This window comes from Ruditapes philippinarum, unplaced genomic scaffold, assembly GCF_026571515.1.
Source record: "Ruditapes philippinarum isolate M1 unplaced genomic scaffold, ASM2657151v2 ctg3701_1_1_1_1, whole genome shotgun sequence".
In the NCBI taxonomy this organism is placed as follows: Eukaryota; Metazoa; Mollusca; class Bivalvia; order Venerida; family Veneridae; genus Ruditapes; species Ruditapes philippinarum.
This window is the reverse complement of record NW_026856715.1, coordinates 7582-20748: the sequence shown is the minus strand read 5'-3', so window position 1 is coordinate 20748 and position 13167 is coordinate 7582. Positions and strand designations below refer to the sequence as shown.

Below are 13167 nucleotides of genomic sequence, written 5' to 3'. Positions count from 1 at the left end.
CTTTTTGGTATCTGGTAATACAAAAACTATACTACATACTCATTTTACCTATTCCACAAAGGTATTAATTATTTGATGTACATATACAGTTGTTTTGTTTTATCATTATATTAAAAGAGGATTTTTATTTTTACAGGTTGATGTTGAAGAGTCAGTGAAGAAGCTTTTTACAAACTTTAAACATAGACTAGAAGTTGATACTGAGTATGTTCATATATATATTGAAAATTGATGTAGCAATACTTTGATTTTCCATCAGTCTTTCATACAAAATGATTTCTTTTGTTAGGGATAAAGTAAAGGTCATAAGACAATTATTCAGCTCAATAAGTTATGGAAAATACTAGGCTCCAAATTTTTTGTCATTTTTGATATTAGAAGTCATCTGGATAGAATCACATTGTATAAGCTGGGTATATGAAAAAATTCAACATTCCCTGTCTGATTTCTACACAATGACGTAAAAATAATTAGAAATCAGCTGCCTTAACCACTCTACCACATATGTCATAACCTGATCATACTTCGAATGGTCTTACAAAGATGTTGATTGTTTAAGTTTGTTATAATACCACTAGTTTAAATGTATTGTTTTAAGAGACAGTGTTAAAATCAGCATTCTAACCCTCTTCACACTATTCCCTCGGCAATCAAGTGCATAATTACATAATATATATGCACAACATAAAGACAAAAGCTTACACATCAAATGTGGTCTTATTTGATGTCAATAAACCAAATGACATCAGGAAAATTAATTCTACGCTCAATATAGTTTAACATATTTATGTTAGAATGGAAATAGATGTTTATTTTTCTTGCATTATAGTAATAATAATGCACAGTTTATCTTCAAATGCTTTTTAATGAATCATATTCCTGCGCATAAATTTTGTACTTGAACGGTGCATTTTTCTACCACAATGCACTCATAATTGATATCTTAATATTTTATTATCTGTTTCCTAAATATTCAATATTGCATGTAAATGTTTGGACAAGTTCAACTTCCCAATAATTCTAATGCTTGTTTCTCAATTTGTCATCAGTTTGTAAAACAGCTAATACGGATGACCCTTACTAACATTACTACTTGTTAAACTGTAATGAATATTTCATTATTACTATCAATATTCAGGTGTATTCTGCCAGTATTACATAGAGACGAACATGTTGCATTTCTACGTAAAGGTCTGAGTAATCTGTCATCATCATATGAGGTGTGTTTTATTGAATATCTGTATAACAAGAAGTGTCAGTACTTTATCATAACCTTTTCATACATTTTTCGTACATCTGCCAGGGTTACATAAAGCTGTCGGCAGTACAATCTGCCAAGGTAGCAAAATGCAACTTATAGTTATACTTGATGAATTTAATAAATTAAAATTAACTCTGCCATTTCATTTGTAAATAAAACAGAAAGTTTCAATTTGACAAAATAACTGTTTGAAATTAATAAATGGAAACTATTATTTGTCTTCTGGCTATTATAGTTACACTTCCTAAGTACTTGTTAGTATATGTATGTTAAATCTTGGTTTCCATTTAAAATGTTTAAACAACATTTACTTACTTTTAATGCAGTAAGAATTTATTTGACATAATATATTCTTGTCTACAGTGTTCAGACTAAAACAAACTGTATATTGTTAGTGTATATATTTAGTGTTTAGATGCTAGTAGACCATGGTTATGTTACTGGATTCTACATGCCCTGGAACTGCTGGATGAACCACTGAATGATGAGACAATATCTCAGTAAGTTACCTCTGCTATATACATGTATGTTAGCCTTTAACCTGCTGAATTGGTGCTCTTGTCCTCAATTGAATGTGATTCTGCCCATTTATAGTTTGTATTGGAATTTTCATATTAAAATACTAAAAGAGAGACACCAACAATTTAGTCTGCACAAAGATTTTTCATTGTCATTGCTTACACTGACCTGTACCTGTAAATGATTTAATCCCTTACAAAGTATATGCTAGTATAAACATTGAAATAAGTTTATTGTCTGGTATTTTGTGTTTGCCCACACTAAAGTGTCTTCTTACAGCTATATTGGGATTGTCCAAGGATGACATATATTTATTTTCTGTCTGATTGAGAGGTTATATGAAAGGGAAATGTCAGTATTAAATTGTCAATATTAATTTTTAATTTTCATATCAGTGTGTATATATATATAAATTAAAAGGTCATATTTATGTACATGTATATGAAACTTTTTTTTTAAAAGTTGAGGGTGAAATGGTATCTGAGTCAGTGTTTTATTGTTCAATGTATATTTCAGGGTAGCCCAGTTTCTAGGAAAATGTCAATGTCCAGACGGAGGATTCGCAGGTATCAAGACATGTTTTAAATAAGCTCAATTATTTGTATGTGTTATTTTAAAACCTTGATCGTAGATTTGTTTACCTGAAATTTGGAAAAAAGTTGATTTTCTTTTGAAGTTTACAATCGAATGCTGGTTAAATTGATTGCTTGCACCAGTATTTGACTGAAATATCCTCATGTCAACTCAGTGTTCAGCCAAAAAGTACAAGTTTTTATTCTATTTTTCTGAATTGAGTTTGATATATTTAACATTAAATTAAACAATACATGATTTATTGGTGTATTTTTTTCTACAGGGGGACCAGGACAACAGGCACATTTAGCACCCACATATGCTGCTGTCAATGCTTTATGTATACTAGGTACAGAGGAATCATTTAAAGTAATTGATAGGTAATGAATAGATAGAATAATTATGGTTTTAATTTCTTTTTTTTTTAAACAGCTGGTATTTATCATGAAATTTCAGAGAAAAAAATGAATTAGAAACTAGAAATATCAGTTTAGAATTGACTCAAAAAAAGTTTTCAGTGTAGTACATACTACTATCAAGAAATACAAATGTATTTCCCTTGTTTATGTTGTAATTACTATGTGATTTTGTTTGATTTTAGGAAATTTGCATATTATTTGTGAGTTTAAAGCATACATGTATACCAAACAATTTGAATGTTTCTTATAAAGAGTATGTAATGTCAGAAAACTCATGCAGCCTTTGTGGACGCATTTACAGTCTGTGATTGCAGTGCAAGACTGCAAGGGATTTAATATAGTATGAGGGCTTCTGCAGATGTTAATGCACAAAGAAGGTGCATTAGTGCTAAAGTATACATCAGATTCAGTATTTCTGCCTTTCTTTATTGTTTTTGGTTTAAGGAAACCTGTTTAGTAATGCCTTTGTTATGCCACTTCACAGTTAGGTTTTGATAATGAAATTACCAGGGCAGTCATTGCTGTAAGCTATTTTTACTTGGTGCCCAGAGTCATACATATTAAAAAAAAAAACTTGCAACAACGGCACATGCTGCATGATTTTATCTCATTCTGTTAATTCATGCAGTTTTTATACAAGAATACATTTTTTGCATTTCTTTATGTTTGCTATAGATTTTTAATGTATGATTTTTTCAGAGAAACTTTATATGACTTTTTAATGAGAATGAGAACAGCACATGGGTCGTTCAAGATGCATCTAGGTGGTGAGGAGGATATCAGGTATGTTATGATTTTATTTTTATGACAAAACCATTCCATGCATGAAAAGTCTTTTTCCTAAATATCGGGCTTAATTAGTGTTGTCATTTAATTTGCAAGATTTATAAAACAAGATATGTTTGTAAAACATGTATGCCCCCTATCAGCAGCCAATTATTCATGTGATAAGGTAATTATGCATGACTTCTGACCCAGTGATCAAACAATTAATAAGGGTTATCAAGTATCTACTGGTCATGACCTTGACCTTTGACCCCTTGACCCAAAACTCAATAGGGGTCATCTGCTGGTCAAGACCAATCATCATACAAAGTTTGAAGTTCCTAGGCCTAAGCGTTTTTAGTTAATTGATCAGAAACCGTTTTTACTTACAAGGTCAATGTGACCTTGACCTTTGACCCCTTGACCCCAAAATCAATAGGGGTCATTTGCTGGTCATGACTAATCACCATACCAAGTTTGAAGTTCCTAGGCCTAAGGGTTCTTTTATTATTTGATCCGAAACCGTTTTAACATACAAGGTCAATGTGACCTTGACCTTTGACCCCCAAAATCAATAGGGGTCATCTGCTGATCATGACCAATCACTATGCCATGTTTAAAGTTCCTAGGCCGAAGCGTTCTTTAGTTATTGATCAGAAACCGTTTTTACTTACAAGGTCAATGTGACCTTGACCTTTGACCCCTTGATCCAAAAATCGAAAGGGGTAATCTGCTGGTCATGAAAAATCACCATACCAAGTTTGAAGTTCCTAGGCCTAAGCGTTCTTAAGTTATTGATCAGAAACCGTTTTTACTTACAAGGTCTATGTGACCTTTGACCCCTTGACCCAAAACTCAATAGGGGTCATCTGCTGGTCACCACCAATCATCATACAAAGTTTGAAGTTCCTAGGCCTAAGCGTTTTTAGTAAATTGATCGGAAACAGTTTTTACCTACAAGGTCAATGTTACATGACCTTTGACACCTTGACCCACTTAAAACAACAGGTCATCTGCTGGTCATGACCAATCACCATACCAAGTTTGAAGTTCCTAGGCCTAAGGGTTCTTAAGTTATTGATCGGAAAGCATTTTACCTACAAGGTCAATGTGACCTTGCCCTTTGACCCCTTAACCCCAAAATCAGTAGGGGTCATCTGCTGGTCATGACCAATCACCATACCAAGTTTGAAGTTCCTAGGCCTAAGGGTTCTTTAGTTATTGATCGGAAACTGCTTTTACCTAAGAGGTCAATGTGACCTTGACCTTTGACCCCTTGACCCCAAAATCAATAGGGGTCATCTACTGATCATGACCAATCACCATACCAAGTTTGAAGTTCCTAGGCCTAAGGGTTCTTTAGTTATTGATCGGAAACTGTTTTTACCTAAGAGGTCAATGTGACCTTGACCTTTGACTCCTTGACCCCAAAATCAATAGGGGTCATCTACTGATCATGACCAATCACCATATCAAGTTTGAAGTCCCTAGGCCTAAGGGTTCTTTCGTTATTGATCGGAAACCGTTTTAACCAACAAGGTCAATGTGACCTTGACCTTTGACCCCTTAACCCCAAAATCAATAGGGGTCATCTACTGATCATGACCAATCACCATATCAAGTTTGAAGTCCCTAGGCCTAAGGGTTCTTTCGTTATTGATCCGAAACCGTTTTTACCTACATTGTCAATGTGACCTTGACCTTTGACCCCTTAACCCCAAAATCAATAGGGGTCATCTGCTGGTCATAACCAATCACCAAACCAAGTTTGAAGTTCCTAGGCCTAAGGGTTCTTTTGTTATTGATCGGAAACCGTTTTTACCCAAGAGGTCAATGTGACCTTGACCTTTGACCCCTTGACCCCAAAATCAATAGGGGTCATCTACTGATCATGACCAATCACCATACCAAGTTTGAAGTTCCTAGGCCTTAAGGTTCTTTAGTTATTGATCGGAAACCGTTTTTGCTTACAAGGTCAATGTGACCTTGACCTTTGACCCCTTGACCCCAAAATCAATAGGGGTCATCTACTGATCATGACAAATCACCATACCAAGTTTGAAGATCCTAGGCCTTAAGGTTCTTTAGTTATTGATCGGAAACCGTTTTTGCTTACAAGGTCAATGTGACCTTGACCTTTGACCCATTGACCCCAAAATCAATAGGGGTCATCTACTTGTCATGACCAATCACCATACCAAGTTTGAAGTTCCTAGGCCTAAGGGTTCTTTAGTTATCACTCGGAAACCATTTGGTCTACGGACCGACGGACCGACAAGTGGAAAGCAATATACCCCCTTTTCTTCGAAATGGGGGCATAATTACCACATATTAATTTGGTCCAGTATAAAAGGTAAATATTGAAAAGACATGCTTACCGAAAAACAAGTTATTTAAAGCTGAGCTTGAACATTTGAATAAGTTGTGGTTAAGAAATAATACATGGTGATAAATTTATGAGCAGCACTATCCCCTAGTTCTGATAATGAATTCTATTATTATGGATTAGTTGATCAAAATTTTGATTATAGTGCTCAATTTAACTACTCATGGTGTCTAACTCAAATTTCAAGTGTCAAATAAATGTTATTATAAATTTTAATATATGTCCAGCTCTTATTCAGTCAAGTATTTAACCGCCTCCGTGGTCGAGGGGTTAGAGTCGATGTCTTCTAATCCAGTTACCTCTCTGGCGTGGGTTCGATCCCCGGGAGATGCTTTGGTAGTTTAGCGCGGAGGAAGGTAGTCTAGTACTGGTGTAACTCTCCAGGAACGATGGTAAGGAAACTACCTGCCTATATGACGCAAATACTGTTGGGAAAAGGCGTAAAATGAAACAAACAAACAGTCAAGCATTTGCTTTAATGGTTTACTTGTGTAAGAGAATTTTCTCTGATTTTATTTTATAGAGGAGCATACTGTGCAGCTAGTGTAGCCAGACTGACCAATATAATTACACCACAATTATTTGATGGCACACCAGAGTGGATAGTCAGGTATTCTATTAAAATGTCCTCAAATTTCTATTCTCTTACATGTAGTCATACATTTTTGAAGCAGTTTTAACAGATAGACATGCAAGTTTGCATATAAAATTTCTTAGGCATATTCAGTTATGACCCTTTCCTACCTACCCTACCCAAACTGGCATGGGACGCATGAGAGGAATTGTCCTAATTTTAAAGGGAAAGGTGTTGATGTTATAATAAACTAACACAATGACACACTTGACCGATCATTAAACATATAATTTGAACACTAGTTTATATCATGTATATATATTATAGATGTCAGACGTATGAAGGAGGTTTTGCGGGATGTCCTGGTATGGAGGCTCACGGTGGTTATTCATTCTGTGGTATAGCAGCTTTAACACTACTCAACAAAACAAACCTTTGTGATATTAAAAATTTGCTGGTAAGTATGTAATTTTGCTTTTATTAACGCCAGTTGATGGATTGCTAATTATATAGAATGGTTTGTGCTTTCTTTTTCTGACTGCTCAAACAGATATGAATAATTAAGTCGGGCTTGGAATCTGGAAAAGGGGATGATCCCTCATGGGCAATGAAAACAACAAAAGTATATGAAAATTTAGACTTGGTTTGATTGAGGGTTAATAGAAAAGTGCATGATCCCTTATGCCCCCTAGCACAGGTTTAAGCAGTATAAAGACACAGGGAATGGTTACATCCATTAATTTCATTGCTCTTATGTTGCTAAGGTGAAATAGAAAAATATATATCATTATGATATCTTACCTCCTCCTGGCAGCCTGGTATTGGACAGGTTTAATGATATTCAATATAAATCTATCTAATACACATTTAAGTGTCACAGCAAAAGATTCCCTAAAAAAGAAAAAACTACATTTATTGGTATTGTTGCTTTTTCTGATGAGATGTTGATAAGATCAATGTTTTATATGTAATACTGGTGTTAATTAGGTGGCTATTTCCTAATTGACAGGACTTGCTTATATTTCTTTTTGTTAGCGTTGGACTGTGAATCGTCAGATGCGTTATGAAGGAGGTTTTCAAGGGCGGACCAATAAATTAGTCGATGGTTGTTATTCTTTCTGGCAGGGCGGAGCCTTTCCTCTTATACATATGGTACTGTCCATGCAAGGTCTGTAACATTTTATTCAATGTTCTTAAATTAAGAGTCCACCAGCTTAGCTCAATAGTCAGAACATAGGATTTGTAAATCCAGGGGTAGCTAGTTTGATCTTCAGACAAGGGGAAAGTTTTATGCGACAATTGATCCTAGACATTGAGTTTAATTGCCACTGATGAAGAAATCATGTGGCATTAGAGGTGACCACTTTGGGAGAAATTGGTAGTGACTGGTAATTTATCAGGAAAGCAGGTTAGATGGGTCTAACACCTAGATAAAACATGATTTAAAATCAGTTTAAAAACAAACAAACTTAAATTATGACAAAGAACTTGAATATCTAAAAGAAAATAAATTTTTAGTTAAAGTTATTTATTTGATTGAAATAAGTTAATTGATTGAAATAAGTTACATATTTACAAGATATATGTTAACAGTACTATATAAAGAAAAAGATGTACAGTAAACAGCATGTTGTTATATTTATACAGATGATTCAGCCTTAAGTGCTGAGCATTGGTTGTTTAATCAGAAAGCATTACAAGAATACATCTTAGTATGTTGCCAATATCCTGGTGGTGGACTTATAGACAAACCTGGAAGGTAACTCATTTATTTATGAAGTAGACTTTTAAATTAAAAAGTAATTCAGTCAATTTAAGGAGTTTCTTGTAGTATAAAATGTCTGTAAATTTATTCATAGTTAAACATGATTTTTTTTCATGAATATAATATAGAGGATATTGAACAAATTTAGGTTCCATGTTGAATTTATTGAACAATTTGAATTAAGTTATAAATGCAAGCATAAGTATTCTTGTATTCAACAAGTTAACAAATTTAGTAAGAAATCAAAACAAATGATATGATATTCTATTAAACACACACATGTAAGGAAAATTTACTGTTACTGTCATAATGAATTTTTTTTATTAGCTAACAATTAGCATATGTAGAAATCTTGTGAAAATAAATGAATAGTACTTCTATATCATTTTTACACAGTCAGAAAAGCAGCATGGGTATGTGATAAGATAAATTATGGTTGTTCCTTTGTGTATAATCATAGTGGAAACTGCCATAAAATATCAGGGAAAGAAACAAGTCTTAAAGCATGTATGAAATTTAAGATTAACTTATAAATATTTGTTTATTGTATTTTATTACACTGTCAGTGTTATAAATTTTTAAATAAAAATAATGCAACAGTTTTTGTGCTTCCTGAAGGGAAAGCATATAGTGACGACTTTGTCGGTCCATCCACTTTTCTTGTCTGGGACCAAATCTGAAACTACAAAAGGTATCAACAATAAAATTGTTGGTAGATAGATCTCATTGAGTAAAAGTGCAGTGCAAAAAAAACTTTACTCATCCTTGCCTAATTTTTGAGTTAATGACCTTTGTTCATTTTTAGCTCGACTTTTCTATGAAAAGGGGAGCTATCCTACTCGCCCCGGCGTCGGCGTCGGCGTTGGCGTCACACCTTGGTTAAGTTTTTCGTACCACCCCACTTTATTTCAGAAGTATTACAAGTATGGCTTTGAAACTTACCATACTTGTTCACCATCATAACCTCCATCTACAGACAAGAGTACATAACTCTGTCAAGGTTTTTGACAGAATTATGGCCCTTTTTTGACTTAGAAAGTGTATTGAGCTTGGTTAAGTTTTTTGTACCACCTCACTTTATTTTCAAAACCATTGGAGGTATTGCTTTGAAACTGACCATACTTGTTTACCATCACGACCTTCATCAACAGACAAGAGGACATAACTCTGTCAAGGTTTTTGACAGAATTATGCCCCTTTTTGACTTAGAAAATACATTGAATATGGGTAAAATCCACTTATTGCCTTAACCCTTTGAGATATTGCTTTGAAACTTTTAATGCTATTTCACATCATTACCCCCATCTGTACGCAAGAGAAGGTAACTCTGTCAAGGATTTGTTTTAAAAATTAAGGCCTTTTATCGACTTAGAATCTTGGTTAAGTTTTTAGTACCAGTCCACTTTTACAACGCATTATCTACATAGTGGACCCACGAAAAGTAACCAGTCACCCACAGCCTGTGTGAAAGAGATCCACTTGTGACCAACTGACAACATCTAAAAAAGCTTGATAAAATTTATCTATTACTTGTATTATAAGGTAACTATAATACTTTCACATACAAAGTCAAATCTATATATTATGCTGATTGTACAAAAATATACTGCTTCCTTGGCATAGATTTCTTGAAAAATTATGTTATTATGTCATTTACCAAGGTGTTCTGAGTGACGTAAAAATACCTTATTCTCTCAAAGTGGGTTTAATACTATTAAATACTATTAAATTTATTTAAGGCTCAACTCAGTTTTTTTTTCTTTCTTACCAGCCCTCTTTTGACTTAAACATTTCAAACTTTGCTGCAGTGTTCAAGGGTATCACACAATTCAGTAAAATAATTCTTCACTAAATATCTTAATGCTCATGGCCATTGTTCACTTTAAAAATACAGAGATTCTTGTATTGCCTTTTACTGCAAAAACTTTTTTTATTGGCAAGCAATAAAAAAGTCGAGCGCGCTGTCTTACGGACAGCTCTTGTTACACTTTGAACTTTGTCTGGGACAAAACTCTGAAAATACAAGAGTATCAACAAGAGACTTGGTAGGTAGATAGATCTCATTGAGTAGGTGTTCAGTGCACAAGAACCGTAACTCTGCTGTGCCTAATTTTTAAATTATTGCCCTTTGTTCATCTTTACACTGAACTTTGGGACATAACACTGAAACTACAAGAGATATCAACAAGAAACTAAATCTCTGTGTGCAAAAACTATTCAGGAACCATCATCCGGTTAGACCAGCTCTTATTATCATTTAGTATTATGTTTAGGCAAGTATATTTGTAATAACATATTTATGCTAATCTACCGTACACGTAATTTATCGTGATATATTTATGCTGGTATTACAGGATGAGAGATTACTACCATACCTCATATTGTTTGAGTGGTCTTTCTATGGCTCAGCACTTTGCAGGAGGAAAACTCAGCCATGTTTATAACATAGGACATGAAAATAATATTTTGGTAAGTCTTTAAACCACATTAATTGATCTTGATTGACAGATATTTAAAATTGATACAAAATTTTACAAATTGAATGGGCATTGGCAATATAAATAAAAAGAAAATGTTATACTGAAAGGAATGCATATCATAATTTTTCTTATCTCATTTAAAAAATGGAAATAAGTTTAGGAGAACTTTGACAGACAAGATTTTAAGAGGTTTTATTTTCTTTTTAAAACAACTATTTTAGAATGCCTAAATGTTTACTTGCTCTAAATATATGGCTTTGCTATTGGTATTGAAGGATGGGAAGGTATTGCCATTTTCTTAAATATTATATATTGTTATGTATATTTAGAATTTTCAGTAAAAGTGTTACTATTTCAGAGAACAACCCATCCGGTGTACAATGTGTGTGTAGAGAAGATAGTTCATGCAGATTTATACTTCCGACAACTTACACACCCCAAACATACTGAAAACTGCACTGATAAATAAGCTACCCAATCAAAACAAACTGAAACTATTAAAATGGAAATTTATTCAAAAGTTTTACCCTTCTTGTTGTTAAGTATTCAAAATCATTACAAAAGTATGCACTTTCTTTATGTTTAATTTATACAAATTTTATAGATAAACATAATATGCTACATGTAGAAATAACACATTGATTTGTCTATTAATTTGTTGTTATTTAAAAAAAACAAAAAACATTTTGACTGGAGTAATTTTATTGTAATCTGCCCATGATATTTAGATAAGACTTTAATTACACCTATACATTAAATGTTAGATGACATTACAGCACAAAAGTTTTTATTCAGTCATACTTGCATCATTGAAATTGTTTTATTTATGCATGTATGTTCAATTTTTGTGTAGACTTTTCACTGGAATTAGTTTACCATACTGATTGAATTTACTAAAATTAAATCATGGGCAATTACTCTATCACAGCTTTGTATAAGTTTACATATTGTCAGAGCAATAAACCAATGATTAGCTTTTGCTGTTATACATCACTTAAACAATTAACATAGCAATATTGTAAGTTGTTTCATTAATTTAGCTTCAAGTCAGTAAATATTCCTTTTCTCTCATATTTGAAACATTTGCATTATAAAGAGAAGAATATGTATCACCTTGCAGAATGTTGGTGGTTCAACCCAGAAATAAGCTTGTACCATGAGGGTTAGCCAACTGTTACTTACATTTGTATAGTAGTCTTACTGTACTGCTTTCCCGCAAAAAATTCTAACATCAGCCATTATCATATTAAATCTGTCATTTCAGGAATGTTATTTTTCACAATCTTTGGTATTCAATAATTTTTTATAAACAGAATTAGTACATAGTGATAAAGGATGAGTGATTGTAAATAATCTAATGCCCAAGATTTTGAAAAAAATTATGTTCTGGAAATAACCAATTTTCTACGATATTGGTCAATGTAAGAATTTTTGGGCGAGAAAGCATTACATTAAGACTACCATAAGTTGAAGCTGGAAAACTGCCATATCACCAGAACAGTGTCTGTGACTAACAACCAACCAACAAAACATATTGTAGGGAATTACTGCATCTTTATATAAGCCTATTTACAGTTCATTAAGTAGAATTTTTAGTCTTGAAATTATTTTGATTAAATAAATTTAGATTATAATTCTGGTTGCCACATCACATGCAGTAGTTTTCACTATAATGCCACAAGAGAGCTCAGTATAAGATGTTTCATTCACTGACATTGACATATTTTATAACTGGATTGTAATTTCACAAGAATGATCTACTTGTGCTTTACTGTTTTTATGTTTTTTTTAACAAATAGAAATACATATTACTGTTCTTAACATGTCCAGAAAAAAATGTGGAAAAGAGAATATATACTAAATGATCAAAGTAGTGATAATTTACATCATCATACACACAAGATTCATAATATAATTATTGATCGTTTCCTTGTTTCATTGAGGATAAAACTTGCTTGTTTCAACTTGCATTTGGTATCGGGCAATATTGCAAACTTTTATTTGAAACACTGGAGTCTTGTGTACTTATATCTTTATGATGTATCTTTCTCACTCATAAAATTATTTTATATTAAAATGAATTACAGTTATACATGATGTATTCAAATGATATTTCCAGTATAATTGTCATAGTTATCATATAGTTGAACGTTCCAGTATTTGATGTTCATAAGAACAAGTTTAACTGTAAATTGTCACTTCATTATCTATAAAAGCTGCCAATCATTAATATAGGCTTATTGTTGTGTTGTTTCAAACTTTGTACACAATCATGTGTGTAATTTGTAATTGTAAATAATTATCTGTACTTTAAAATGTTGTATAACTCTATTGTGGTCAACACACTAACTTGATCCCTAGCAAGTGCTTCATTTTGTTATCAAACATTACTGTGAAATCATTGTATTAAAATTATCTACATTTA

General features: G+C 32.8%; 1 protein-coding gene across 1 annotated transcript in view; it reads left to right on the top strand.

Moving 5' to 3' along the window:
• The window catches only part of LOC132747470 (protein farnesyltransferase subunit beta-like), a 15457-nt gene extending 2290 nt beyond the window's left edge, over positions 1–13167 (top strand). Inside the window, exons 2-13 of the mRNA XM_060736863.1 lie at positions 137–204; positions 1139–1220; positions 1670–1761; positions 2297–2346; positions 2637–2733; positions 3472–3555; positions 6447–6533; positions 6825–6954; positions 7533–7665; positions 8145–8256; positions 10617–10731; positions 11101–13167. Coding sequence (XP_060592846.1) covers positions 137–204; positions 1139–1220; positions 1670–1761; positions 2297–2346; positions 2637–2733; positions 3472–3555; positions 6447–6533; positions 6825–6954; positions 7533–7665; positions 8145–8256; positions 10617–10731; positions 11101–11211 — 1161 coding nt within the window. The 3' untranslated portion in view covers positions 11212–13167. The remainder of the gene's footprint in view (positions 1–136; positions 205–1138; positions 1221–1669; positions 1762–2296; positions 2347–2636; positions 2734–3471; positions 3556–6446; positions 6534–6824; positions 6955–7532; positions 7666–8144; positions 8257–10616; positions 10732–11100) is intronic.